This window comes from Fukomys damarensis, unplaced genomic scaffold (assembly GCF_012274545.1).
Source record: "Fukomys damarensis isolate Sample0158 unplaced genomic scaffold, DMR_v1.0_HiC HiC_scaffold_4, whole genome shotgun sequence".
In the NCBI taxonomy this organism is placed as follows: domain Eukaryota; kingdom Metazoa; phylum Chordata; class Mammalia; order Rodentia; family Bathyergidae; genus Fukomys; species Fukomys damarensis.
In genome coordinates, this window is record NW_022900916.1 from 60,410,880 (window position 1) to 60,425,794 (window position 14,915).

A 14,915-nucleotide genomic window follows, 5' to 3' on the forward strand; every position below is an offset into this window, starting at 1 on the left:
ACGCTGCACGGGCCCGCCGCTAGAGGGAGCGAGGGATCGAGAAGGGGGGTTGCTGGATGCTGAGGTTGAACCGGCCAAGCTGGGAGGAAAGAAGAAAAGGAGGGGAGGGGAGACTCGAGGACAGCCGGCCTAGTCAGGCCGAGAATGCAATTGCCCCGGTGGTGGGAGCTGGGAGACCCCTGTGCTTGGACGAGGCAGGGTCGGGGGACACGAAGGATGAGCCCCGCGACCACTGGCACATTCTTACTGACAGGTTAGTGGCCTGCGCGCGACGTGGAGGTCCGGGGGCCTCCAGGCCGCCGCCTCCCCTCCCCCACCCGGTTCGGTTACCCAGGCGCGCCCTTGGGGCGCTAGCCCCTCTTGGTGCTCCACTGCACCCCCTCCTCCAGGACACCCCGCACCCCACATCCCAGCTCCTCTGAGCCCTCCCCAGGCTTGACCCCTGGACTCTTAATTTTCTCCGCGCCCCTGTGGGCCCCTCCCTGTTTAGCGGGCGCAAAAATTTCATCTCTGGCACCCGTTCCCCACGCCCAGCCCCCTTGGGGGATTTCATTCGATCCCAGCAGCAACAACCTGGGGGGCGATCCCCGTTTTTTTTTCCAGGGTGGGGCGCATTACCCCGCGCTTAAGGCTCCTTGGCCCAGATGCCTGCCAAGGGGAACGGTTGTCAATCAGCGTCCTTGTCTACACAAACACATTTTTCTCCTTTTCTTGAATCTTATCGAGACGGGAGATTAAAATGTGACATTTAAAAAAGACCTGATTCTTTCTTCTTCTCAAGCGCGTTTCTCCGTGGAGGAAATCCTGTTTTCCTTAGGTTTTATGGACCGGGGAAGCGGAATCATGTTTAAGTCAAGCAGGGCGTTCAGGTCAGGGTCAACCCGGCTAGGGGCCGGAGACGCTGCTAACATCAGCGATTGCCCCAACAAGGGTGTTGTTTTGAGAAAGCAAAACCAATGGAAAACAGCTGAGGATGCTTCCAGCTTGCTTGAGGAGCTCTAAAGGCTCCCAGCCACGAATTTTTGATGGTGACTACGAGGTTTACGTAGTGCTCGCCTTCTCTGCAACATTACATTTTGCTAGCTCTTGTAGGGTGAATGAATGCATTTTAGTTGCAGTAAATGCACGAACCCTTTGAAGTGCGTTGGCAAGGTTTTTGCCCCCATATTTGTGAGAATTTATACACATAAACATCTATGTATTTTACGTTAGGAAAAATTATACTTAGTTACAAAGCCCCAAAATACGAATAAGGAAGATGATAAATAAAACCTTAACACGGATTCCCTCGTAATCTCCTCAAAATGTTAGGCGCTAAGAAAACTGACAATCTGTTGCTAATCTTAGTGAGAGAAGTTTAAAAGGGAACATCAAATTGTCTACAACTGAGTTAGATTTCGGAAACAGATAAAATGTATTCGTCTTTGAAGGCTAAAATTGAGTATACTTCACTTAATATTGCTACAACTTATTTTATACTTAGAGGATAAACGATAATTTGGCCCATTGTACGTGAAAAACTGGAAGAGACCACGCTTGAAAAGCAACCCTTCCTGGAAATGAGTAAAATCAGTTCATTTATTGAGACCTTACTTTTTATTAGAAATAAAATCTTGACCATCGGAAATATGAATGAAATGTATATATTTGCAGCAATGAAAGACATTTTTCCCGGAAGTTGGGTGAACACAATATACGTTTTAAAATAAAGTGTCTCCTAATTTAATCTATGTGTGTTTACCCTTCTCTGCAAGATACAATAATTCCAGAATTTCATATATTTGGTAGACTGGTGACTGCTAGACTGTCAAATACTTAGCAGTTGTATTTTTAATGTACAGTTATTTTACCTAGTTGTTAATAGATAGAACTTTTTTCTAAAAACAATGAGATTAAAAACTAGTATAGATGAAAAGTAAAGAAAATTCAAGTTTAAAAATTATCCAAGACTTTTGAAGTTTGAAACAGTTCGATTTTTTTCATTTCAAAATGTTACCCAGAATTTGAGGGGTAAAAAAAATAAAGAAGGCATTGTTAGTAGCTTTGCACTGTGAAAGCAATTCATATCATTGTCTTAAAATACAGGGGGAGAAAAATCTAAATCCAGAGCCCCGTAACCTCCTCAACCATGCAATAATGTCCATAAATATTTGAGTGTTCTTTTTCAGACTTTCTGCATTCTTACATAGGAATCTAAAGAATACATTTTTTTAAAGGTCATAGGTATACTTTTCAAAAATTAAATACAGGATCAAGTTAATTTTCCTCTTGCTTCCTAAATAGCTTTTAAATATAAAATAATATTACATTTGCAGTTTTCTTTAAAGGATAAACCATTAATTTAATTTTTCTACTTAAAATTTCAAATGAACAACCTTAGTACCTATATTTTTAAATTTAGAAAACAGAATAGAATTTCCTCTGCTCTCACTGTTGTAATGCACACATAGTTATCATTCTGGTACATTTTATTGTTATAAAATATTCCTCTCTATATAGAAATTTTCATTTTGCTTAGAAATATAATTTTCTAAGGGAAAAAGCACTGTCAATAGGTAGTTTATGTAAAACTTCCTTGTTATGTAAAACAATAAAACAATATTTAAAATAACAGATAACATTAATACTTTAGATATTACAACAACAACAAAAACTTCAAAAACCCAATAAAAGACCCACTTACATCAACGTAGAGGAGCTTTAAATACTATTTTAACATTTAATATCTCAGTGAATTCTGGTGTTATTTCCTGTTGTTGACTGTTTCCTACCCATTTTATACAAGGTTAAATGCAAGGCAAAAGATTATTTATTTTACTAAATAATAGTTGAGCTTTGTATTTGGATATTTTATCCATTTTTATAAGAGTTTCCTTTGGATCTATAAAGCTGTTACTATACCACCTATAATTTTAACTGCTACTATGGTGGAAAATTGTATTTGAAAACAAAGTGAGATTGTCAAATAATAACTAGATTTTCTATTTAGACATTTTACCTGTTTTATAACAATTTGCCACATATCTATAGAGTTGTTGATTTACTTCATGTATTTAGGTTAAGTTACACTGGAGTGAAATTGTGTTTTGAAGCAAACTAGAATTTTCGTGTGTCATATAATAACGACTTTTTTTGGACATTTTATACATTTTTAATGACACTATGCTATGTATGGATCTATGAACCTGCTCGTTTGCTACCTGGATTTTTTTTTAATTTCTAGTATAGTGGACAAATATATTTCTAAACTCAGTAGCATTTTTAGTTGTCAAATTGTAACTGGAAATTATAAATTATAAATTATATCTAGTATAACTTCTAGTATGGTTGCAAGTTGTATTTCTAAGCGAAGTGGAATTTTTGCTTGTCTCAAAGACATGGAAAATAGCAAGGCACAGCACCATAAAAACTAGTTAGAGATAACCACAAAGAGGTAAAGATAAACCGATCTAGTTTCTAGCACTAGCTTTCCATTGATGAAAGTCACCCTTTAAGGAAAATACTGGAGCAGTGAGGAAATCCTGGCTTGTTAAAAAATTCTGAGGCCAAGAATTCAGATTGTTTATGACTTTGATAAGCATGGTATTTACAGATCACATTTTCTCCAAAATAACTAGCCACTTTGCTTTGCTTTTCTACTAGTTGTCCGCACTTATGCTACTTGCTCCTTAAAAAACAAACAACTTATCTTTTCATATTTCTGTTCTCGACACCTAAATTCATATTCTATCATTTATCCTACTTCCTACTCTTACTGTAAATGACATGGGTTCATGTCTGTTAGAGATTCCTGGGCTGGAAGGAGAGACTTTACACTTTGCATTGTTTCACTCCGAAGCTTCATAAATTTGTAGCATGATGACTCTTTTCATACTTTTCTAAGCTTTGCAACAGAGACAGGCAGGCAGGCAGATAGACAGACAGATAGACACACACACACACACAAACACACACACACAATCCAGACATTATCTAATTGTTAGGATCCAGTTCTCCAATCTGTTGTCTCCCCAATTTCCAGAAACATGAAATCTAAACCAGCAGTGCAAAATTTAAAGAAAAACAGAACCCAGCATTTCTAGGTATCAACAAGTCATTTCAAATGCCTGTTTTTCTACGTAGTTTTCAGGTGGTAGCAACAGATAGTCTCAATGCTTTTAAAGCTATTTCACACAGATTGCTTTTGAGCTGAAATTCTCTCTATATAATTCTTAGTATTTTATTTTTTAAAACAATGTAACTATATTAAAGAATGGAATTAAAACAAAGACAACACCCCCCCCCATCTCCACAGCCTGACACTAGAACAAACATTTTCAATGATTCTTCCATTCTGGGCTTTGCTCCGTGCACATGCATATTTTAATATTACTATTATTTTAATATGTGTAGACCTTTTATGCTTTGTTTTGAAAGATAAGTGAATATTGCTCTCAGGGAAGCATTTTTCAAGGCTGCAGGCTGCTCTTGGGTGTGAAATAGCACGGAGAGCAATTAGCAGGATTGCTATGTGAGCAGAGAGGGCTGGAGCCAGTGCTGATCAGGCCTGAGTTACTGGGTTGCAGTTAGGGAGTAACCCTAACAGGGTCACAAGCCTTTGCCCCTGGGTGTTCTCTTCTTTTAACATTTGCATGAATTATTTTGCAGAACATCTAGGAGGCTTGATTTAAAATTCATGGATGACTGGACAGGGCATAACTGTTGCAAATAGATAATGTAATTTAGTTGTAAACACTTTAAAAAGGGTGCAATGCTATGCTGAAAGCAAAAAGATACTTTATGCAGTAAATGCATCATAATTCGTTGGTGTGAAGGGAAGGAGGTATGTTGTATGGTGGCAGTCCTTTAGGAAAAAGGTTAATACGAACCAACAGCAGGATGTGGCTAAAAAAAAAAAATGAATTAAATTCTGGTAAGAGTATAGTGTCCATATATCACAAAAATTAATAGTACCTTGCTCTAATCACCCCATCTGTAGGATTTTGTCCATTTCTACCTGACACATTTGAAGAGAGACACTGACAAATTAGACAACTTCCAGGACAACCTAGGGATGGTGAGCGGTCTAATGGTTCTGTCCTAGGAGGTATCCTCAAAGGGTCTGAAAGTGTTTAGCTTCAACAGAGTAAAAGTTAGACATGAACTCCCTTCTGTTTGCTTGGGAAAGCAAAACCAGCATCAGTGGGTGAAAGGTACAGATAGATTTCAACCCAAGACAGTGCAGCTGAACACAAAAATCAACTTGTTGTAGTCTTTTAAGATAGCAGAAATAGTCACCGTTTTTGCAACATTTAATTTGAAGGCCATGGTAACATTTTAGTGTAGTAGACATAGATACTTGTGATGGAAACATTCTTATTTTTTTTTTTCTCATAAATTGTTTTAAAAGAATGGACCTTTGCTTTGCAAGTTAATCTTTTGAAAATAGCCCCAACAGGGTAATTTAACACGTTGTCTCCTCTGTCTCTCATTCCATTTCAAACAAGAAGATCTGAGAAGAAAATACAAGATTTTTTTTCCCCCCTTGCACAGTGCCCCGGTTTTAGCTTGCTTCCGAGAGTTACTCTTTTCTGGTGTTTCTCCTCTCTTGAAGCAGGCTTTTCAGGCAGATGCTGGAGTGTCCAGGGCTCACCAGGGAGCAGGCAAGATGCTTGCAGCCAGCCTGGGACAACTTAGCCCTCAGCTGCCTCTTCCCTAGGGGGAAGTACAGGATAGCTGTTCCTTCAGTAACTGACCCGACCCCCTTGTACTTTCTCTCTTTGCAATACTTAACAGTTACAATTTTTGGGTTTCAATAGCAAAATGAAACCTTCCTATCATAAGTAGCTTCTATGCCTGCCTATATTCACTCTCTGTCAGGTTAGCCTAGTTTCTGACCTCCCTGCCCCTAGCATGTTCTCAATCTTGGGCAGATCTTTTGTGCTTGTTTATCCATTTGCCCGTTGATTGTTTATTCTGATTGCCACATTTAACTTTGAAAATGCAACTGCTCAAAGTGAATTTGCAGAGATGTAGAGCTGGCCTTCTGGACCTCTCTTTAGTGCAGTATTTCTAACTCCTTAGAAACTGTTTACCATTTTCATGCCCTGGAGCCCTGCATAGGATGGGTACACTCATGAGAGAAGTGAAGAGAGGAGAGACGATTCTCTCGTCTTTTCTAACCAACTTTTGCATGCTGCTTTCACTCCTGTACACTCGGAATTTTCTCTTCTACTGCAGTGATTAGGTCAGAAACAGTCACTGTCACTCTAACCATGAGAAGTGTACTTTTAAATGTTGAAAGACTTTCTTCTCCTTTTATTCTATTTCGTGTAAAAAGTGCTGTGTACTTTTGAGGGATTGTAGCCCTGCACAGAACAACTGGTGATAGCTCGCTTCCCTGTTGTTTGAGATGCCACAAGTATTCTTTGGTTGAGCTCATATTTTCAAGACCTGCTCACAGGTGAGGCTCTGGCTTTACAACCATTCACCTGGTATGTGGGCTTCTGTGAGCAATTTCTTGGATGCCGTGCTCGCTCTTCTGCTGGGGAAGTAATGACCCCATTTTTTTGAATCTTGAAATTTATAGACGTTATCTCGGGAAACAAGTTGGTAGTGTCAAAATATTGGTTACTGGCATGATTATTATTATTATATTCCCAGAAACATGAATATGTTAGTAAAAGCTAAAGTTCTCCCTTCCTTGGTCACTCCGGTAGAATTTTTCCTCTAACACTCTTCATGTGATATGTATACAATAGTGGTTTAAATGCGTTGTATTATTTATAAATCACTCATCTTTAGCACATTTCACTTTCTGTCTAATTAGCTTCGACTAATCAGATTTTTAGAATGGATCTTTGGCAGCCTGTACCACGGGAATCGCTGCGGCATCTGTTGTGACATCGAAGGACAGACTTTCTTTTCTGATAAATGAAGCCGCTCATTTAAAAAATGTTTAGGAGTTAGGCAGCTTCTGTGTAGTTCTTTCCTGTTCTTTAGCTTTTCACTTATTCATCCAGGCACCACTTTGATTATTATGGAGATTTGGGGTTCACTGCCAATTTGAAAGAAGAAACCACAGTTAGTTTTCCTATAGAAGTTAAAGTGAAATGTTTTAGTTCTCTATTTCTTCACCAATAGTCCTGGAAATATAGCTGCTCTTTACTGCTGAATGGAGAAGAAAAAATGAGCCTCAAAGTTTTTGGGTTTTCCTCTATAGCACATTAGTGTTTCCTACTATAAGGTAGAGCGACCTGAGCTTTTCTGTCCTATGAAATATTTAATCAGTGTAACATCTTTCATTTTCTGATAGTTGCCCAGTTGATTCTAATCAAAGAATAGTGTAGTAGAGATGGAAACAGATCAGGTTGCTGTATGCTATCAGAGCCTGAAATATACGTTATTTTTTTGTCTAGCATTATTATTTTTCCTTTTAGAAGTTTAACTTACAGATACCCCAGTGAAAGATAAGGCTGTTTACTTTAATATTGATAATAATAAAAAAACTTGGTTATCCTTATAAATTAGTAATTCTTTTCTCCCTCTCCCTCTCTCTCTCTCTCTCTCTCTCTCTTTTGGAACGTTGAGCTCTCCGGGCTCTGGAGTGTTGCATGATTTTGAGACACTGCGTTAGATGGTGAGGACTGCATGGTCTTGGACATCGCAGAACTTTTGGTCCTAGTGCGGTTAATGAAGATTAATGAAATAATTTATTCAAGATTAATCTTTGTGAAGATTAATCAAATGTTCACACGTATAATAGTGCTCTTATGCTAAGTTCGACAAATATTACTAGAATATCTGAATAGAGGATTTGTCCAGATTTAGGGGGAAGTAGTCAGGAATGAAGGCTGAATAAGTGCGAGTGATGTGATGGGGGAATGCATATCTGAGACCAAAAAAACAAAAATAAGAGCTCTGCGGGGGGTCCAGAGAACGCATATGGAATAGAAAGTACTGAGAGGAGTCCAGGAAGGCTGGTGCAGAAAGAGCAGGGCAAGTGCAGTACGAAACAGAGACTTGTGAGGGAGCAAATCTTACGGTCCTGGCAAACCAGTTTAGAGAGTTTCTTCTTTACACTAAGACCAACAGGAAATCTTCGGGAGGGTTTAAGCAGGACAATATCAGATTTGCATTTCAAAAAGCATACTTTAGCTGCTTTGTAAAGACAAGATTGCAGGGTCTGAATAGATCCTCGCTGACCGTTAGAAGGCAGCAGTATTCCAGGATTCACGCCGTGATGTTGTGGACTCTGGGGATGACAGGACAGTGAAAATAGGAGTGATATTTGTAGAGGATAAAATTGACAAAAGAAGCTGTTGGATTAAATTGGGGAAGAGTTGGTCAGGGTGAGATGTTAAGGATAATTTGGGGATTTCTGTCATTTGCGTGAGGGTATGTATAACCCGTTCACGGTCTAATGATGCTGGAAGAGGGTTAGATTGTAGAAGAAAGATCACAAGTCCTGGTCTGGTCAGGCTGAGTTCAAGGTGATAGCACATAGATGATGTTTGAAGCACACAACAGAGAGCTATGCAAGCTTAATGTGTTATTATATAAACAGGTTCAAGATAATTCTAAGTGAGAAAAGTATGATTCACATTGCTCAAAAAAGAGCATCGTATGAGGGTGTTTGTATGGACAAATACACGTCGCGTATACATTGAGTGCAAAAGGATGAAACAGTATCAAGTGTGCATGTCCTAGGCAGTGGAAGCGGTGCAGTAGCAGTGGGAACTCAAGAGAACTTTTATAATTTCTAACTTTCAGGTTGTACTGTTGAAATGCTGTCACGGATAGAATGTATGGCTTCCGTAATGAGTAAGTTGATGACAATTTAAAGCAAACGCACAATATGAGAATGTTTCTCTTTTAGAGATTTCTTAATTGGAAAGATCATGTAAGCATTATTGTATTTTTACGTTGAGCAGAATTTTTTCCTGCAGCTTTGCTTCCCTACCCCAGTAACTTGTAGGTACACTTTGCCTTTTGATCCTTTCCTACTAGATTGCACCATTACACTTGATTTTCCGGTGCTTCCGGTGTTGTGTTCTGCCATTCGCTAATTCTATTAATTTTAGAGTGGTCCTGCATTTTGCAGATGAGCACATTAAACTGTAATGATGTGGGAACTACTGCGCGTGTTATATACCCCACTGTTAAAGGTCCCCCTGGCGCTGCTTTTTCATCTGGTGTTTCTGTGATAGTACTCTTTCTAGAAGGCGACACTCAAACTTTTCTTCACAGGCTATTTGAACAAAGTAGCAAAAAGTACTTAGAGAAATGTGACCTTCCTCAGTAACTATTGGATTTATTAATTATTCTGTCAAACCAGCACTTCTTATATTGGATATTTAATTTTCCACCTACTTTTGCTTTATCTTTAGTACAAAGTTGAATCTTCTGCAAAAGGCATTTTTTTTTTTGCTTTTGTTGGATTACTTTTTTTTCAATAAATACCTCAGATTTTATAAGTGTCAAGGAGGATGATGTCAATTAAGTGCATTTCTCATTATATCTGGCTTTCTTCAGAAGGGTTAGACCATAGCTCTCAGCTGGTCTGCAAGTTGGTGCTGGGAAGGACTCTCTGGGGTGCTGTCTTCTTAGCCCTGTGGGTGGCCACACAGTGCAGTCTGGTCTGATTAGAGCTGCAGGGCCGCTGGTGGTACCCCAGCAGCCCCCAGCGTTTAGTCCATTCTGCCATTGAAATACCATTTTTAATGTGTCATGGTCATGGAAAAAATAGGAGTGCCGTATAATGCCAGCGGTAGTAATATTTTTTTTTTTTTTTGCATTTGAAGGTTTATTTTTTTTAAATCACATTAAAAGAAGTTCAAGTTTTTCTTCAAATTAGTTGAAAAGTAAGTGTAAAATAAAAATGGTTATATGTTTTGAGAATATATTATATGCTAAGTACTCTTCCAAAGGTTTTTAGTATATCGTCTTATTTAATACTCACAGTGCCTCTGTAAATAGGTCCTACACTATTCCTATCAGGTACGGAAGCTCAGGCATAGAGACACGGAACATCTTGCCCAACGGACAGGAGCTGGAATCTGAAGCAGACACTCTGTTTCTGTCTATTCAAATATTAACACTGCCTTTCTGTACTCCAATTTTATTTCACTTTATTTCTTACCTAGCCTTTCAGTTTGTACTAAAATATTATAACATTCAAATAATTTTCAGTGGTATGAAATAATTGCTTCTATTTGTACCCTGCCTGGCTTTTCTGTTGTGACACAGCTTGGAGGGTACATCTTCTGGTGTTCTTGATTTAGTCTTGCTAGTACACTTCTAGGGGTCTCTTGCAGAGGTTGTGGTGGAGAATTTTCAGCAAATCCGTTTTCCCCCTGTAAGTTCTCACTAACATTTTCATTCTTTTTCTCTCAGTGAATTGTTGTTTGGCTTTTGTTTTGGGGCACACTGTGCATGGGGTTAATTTCTCCTGCATAGCAGTGGCATTGCCTTGTTGCCAGCCATTTGTAATTCACTAGTCAGGGGCAATTTATTATTTCTAGAGAGAAAAATAAGTTGAAGATGACACCAGTCATAATAATAATATTTCAAATTACATAAAAATATATGGTTTTCCTATTGCTTTTTTATTTAACTATTTGAAGGTAGAATTTCTGTGTGTATGGTGTAGACTATGTGGTCAGCCACAAATGGATTAAAAATCCAACTCTGCCACTTAATTAACATATGACCAATGATAAGTTTCATAATTTCCTAAGCCCCTTCATCGTAAAATGGAGCTAATACTAATATTTCTCATAGTTTAGGTTAAGGATGAAATGAGTTAGTATGTGTAGAACCCTTGCTGTGGTTACTTATACTTAGCATGCAAAATATAATAGCTAATGATAAGAACTAATGGTTAACTTTGTTTGTAGAAAGCATATGAAAATAATTTTCATGTAGGAAGCAATTTTAAAAGCGTTAAGAATCGCATAAAGGAGAGGAAGAAAAAAACCAACTCAGCTACTTTGTGGGGGCGCTCTGGGTGGGGTATTTGGGGAATGTGAGCTACATACCCAACTTCTAGAGACTGGAATTCTGATTCCCCTGAGACTGGAATATGCAAGGAGGCCAATCGGTGGACAAAGACAGGCTTGACATTGTGGCTCTAAGGTAAGTGTGTTAATCAGATTAAATTTCCTTTGGCATGTCTGGCTGTTTACTTGAACAAGTGAAGTCCGGGAAAGTTATTATTTATTATTTCTATCCCTTGACATTCTGATTAGTTCATCAGCAATCAGTCGCTATTCAGAGCTTTTCGATTGCTTTTATTAAATAGCAAGCCCATCTTCCCCTAGTCTACAAATTACTCAGTCTTGGGAAGAAGTAACATCTTCTCAGAGACAGTTTGCTCCAGGCCAGGTAAAATGGAATCGGACCACTACGAGACTCAAAATGAATCACAGAATCTTAAGACTAAAACTTTCAGAGCTATGTGGTTTCTAGAGAACTTGAGGGCATGTCAGCTACCTTTAGATTAATTCAGACTTTGATTATTTTGGAAGAGAAGCATTGAACAGTAGTTATATCTTTGTACAGTGGCATCCCAGTCAGTTTGTATGACTGTTGTCTTACTTTGGGCTAGGCAGATGCAGAATGAATGATATTCTTTGCTTTTGTATTTGTAAATTAAGCCCAAATTTAAACCCAGGAATAACTGTGGCAGAGAATATCACAAACCTGGTGAACACAGTGGAGTTCTCTCTCTTTCTTTTAAGATTTCTGAGTCTTGTCCACTTTCTTTGTTAGTCCAAGAACCAATTTCTACAAGTCCCGACACATCCAATTTAATCATGAAATATTGTGCATATGAAAAACAATTCAAAAATCGAGTCGCACTTTTCCATGTTAAGGAAATTTATTCTCACAGGAAAAAAAATGTGTCGGTCCTTTTCTAATGAAAATAAATCAACAAAATACCTTTCCAGGGAGTACACTCTACTTGTCAGTGTACAGGTTACAGTCATTTTCTGTTCAGAAATTTAGTTGAGTACACCCATTTTCTTGGACACTCAATTAAAAATAGTTATTTTCATGTTCCTGAGATTTCTCTCACAAATATAGGATTTGAATGTTTAAGCAGCTGCATTACGTGTGGCATTGTGTCTTGCCTTCAATGATATTGCCTGAAGAGTAGAGCCATAAAAAAGTTATTTTTTTATTTAAATGTATACAGCTTCAGTTTTCTGTAGTCAAAAATCAGACTTTATATGGACCAGTGTGAACTTATAAAAAATGGATATGCTCAAAGCCACACTGTCTTTAAAATAGAGCAAAATCTATGGAGATGTGTTTAAACTATTTTACTTAGCCTTTTTTTGAAACAATTGAGATACCAATCAGATTCGCTTTTTAAATCCTATAAAAGCCAACCTGACTGTCCTTATATGGGACCTGAAAAAAATGAGCAATTACATATTAGTTCACTAGCCAAGGACACGCAGTGACCTTAAATCTTAAGAATGTTAGTCAAGTTCTAAAAGGAAGAGTGTGAGAAAAGATTCTGTAGATTTAAAGTTGCCCTAGTAATTCCTCTGTTACCCATAACATACAATAGGTGTAGTTTTGTATATATGGGTCTGAACAATAATTCTTATGCAAAACATGGTCTGAGAACTGCTATGCCAGAACAAGGGAAAGAACAAAAGAGGATCTGTTTTGTCCTTGGTGCATTCTTTCTTTGTGATAACTACTCAGTACACAGGGAAGTGGGCCATTCAAGAGAGTGTCTGCTTCTTTTCAGTATTTACACAATTTTGCCTCACAGTTAAGCCCTTATAAGCTCCAAACATGATAATAGATTCTCTAGTTTCATCAGGATTGAATTAGATGACATGTATGAGTGTATCTTGGTCAGGATCTAGTGGTGTGAAGTAATTAACTGTAAATGTTGATCCTTAGATCCACATGTAAATTGTTCCTTGGAAAATCATGGACCAGAACTTGGCCACCTGTTTATTGTCTTTCTGGCTTGGACTTTCCACTGTCCAGCAGTGACTTGCATGTTTTTGCAAGTCAGCTATATGTGCAAACCAGTTGGAAAGAGGGAGGGTGGGTGTTTTGAGTTCACAGATCAGCCTTCTTTAGTATATATAAGTCAGTCAAATATTTCATATTCTTTTGGGCTCTGCAGGTCTTTTCTCAGTCTTCTAAAGCTCATAGTTGTGTATAAGAATCACTCAGTGATACTGCATAACCCACCTACCTGAGCTCTCTGTGGTGGAGTCATGAATGCACGTATATTTATTATGTATTTTGGGGGGTACAGGCAAATATGTATTTTTCAGGAATTGGCGAGGTGATTCATAAATAACTAGCATATTACTTTTAGAACCTAGTGATGAGACTCCTGGGAAAAAAGTATTGTGCCATAAAACATTATTAACATTTCTCATGTTTTAGCTTAAATTATTAGGAAATACCTACTGTAATTTTCATCTAGATTTAAAAGTACATAATTTTGGTTATTAAACAAATCAACCATTTATTAGTCAAGTCATTCATAAGATTGGTCATTCAGTACTATAGATGGTATACATAAGTTTTTGTAGTTTAGAAAATTGAATACCAGTTTAGGACCTTATTTCTTTGGGTGCTAGGGTATTGATTTGCCTTCCCATTATCACTGAAATAATCACCTGAAGTTTTGTTTGTTTGCTTATGTGTTAACCTGGGCTTTGAAATGCATTTATTTTTCATTTTAGAGGGGTACTTGATATTTCTCAGAAGTTTACATTCAAATTTTTACTCAAAATTTAGTTTGAGACGGGAATATGTACTTCATCTCTGGTTAGTGGAAGTGGGGAGCTTCTTTGACATCAACCTTGCTGTTCTTCTATCTTGTCCTTTCTCACTCATGATGCATTTTCTGTCCTCTCCGTTCCATTGTTTTTTTGTTTTTTTTTTTTTGGTCCCATCAATAAGGACCCTTTTCTTTAACTTTAGTCTCTGTCCTTCCTTTCACGTCTTTTCCTTGGCTTCTAAGTATTAAAAAAAAAAAAATCAAAATTTCCTCCTTCTGTCCTCCTCCTCAGCATGTCCTTCGATCTCTCTGCTTCCCTGTCCTGCCCAGCATTCTTGAAAAGATGAACTGTATTTGCAACATCCACATCTTGACCTTTGTAATTTGACTTCTACTCTCACCACTGTATTGGAACTCCATTTTCAAGGAGTCACCAGTAACTTCTCACTTTTCCAAACTTGCAGTCTTTTCTAAGCCCTCATCATCTGTGTCCTTTTTAATTTGGGGGGCAGTAAGCGGGGGTGTTGATTGTGCGGTCCTTCTTGACATCCCTGACCCTCGACTTTGACGTGACACTCCAGACGTATCGACTCTCTGACCATGTCTTTCTCCTTTCCTCGCTGAATCATCCTCTGCCTTTGATCTACAAGTGGGTTAATTAACATGTTCTTCTGTGTTACTGTCTGCCCTGCTTTTTGTGCACGCTTTCTTATTCTCTAGGAGCTAAGACAGTTCTTTGAGGTAGAGCCTAGTGGATTCAGAGGCTGTACTGAACCCAGATGGAACTTTCCTAATATACTCAAAGGAAGGAAGAATGAGGTAGAGAGCTAATATCGTAAAAACAAAAACTGGTAGCCAAATGTATCAAATCTGGAAGGTAAGGATGGAAAATTGGGGAGTTAGCAGAAAGATTGGCAGTTTGGATGAAGAGAAACAGGATAGATGAATTGGTCGATATATACGTTCTAGAATATGTGTGCTCTAGATCACTTTGCACATGAGGCCCTAGTATATGCTACCTAGGGACATATTATCTTTAAGAAACTGCACTGGAAATAAAGGGGGGGCCAGGGATTTAGCTCAGTGATTCCACTGCCTGCTTCACAAGTGCAAGGACCCAAGTCCAATCCCCGGTAACTCCCCCCCCCCCCCCAAAAAAAAAGAAAAAAAA

The 14,915-nt window shown here is 38.2% G+C and overlaps 1 protein-coding gene across 10 annotated transcripts in view; it reads left to right on the top strand.

The window, feature by feature from the left end:
* The first annotated feature begins 16 nt into the window (after nt 1–16).
* The window catches only part of Sgce (sarcoglycan epsilon), a 69,972-nt gene continuing 55,073 nt past the window's right edge, over nt 17–14,915 (top strand). For 2 of the 10 annotated variants that reach the window (XM_010603439.2, XM_019204422.2), the window contains exon 1: nt 17–253. In XM_010603439.2, coding sequence (XP_010601741.1) covers nt 145–253 — 109 coding nt within the window. In that variant the 5' untranslated portion in view covers nt 17–144. Of the gene's footprint in view, nt 254–8,782; nt 8,803–14,915 lie in introns of those variants that run through there. The other 8 variants (XM_010603432.2, XM_010603438.3, XM_010603433.2 and 5 more) reach the window with 6 other exon arrangements.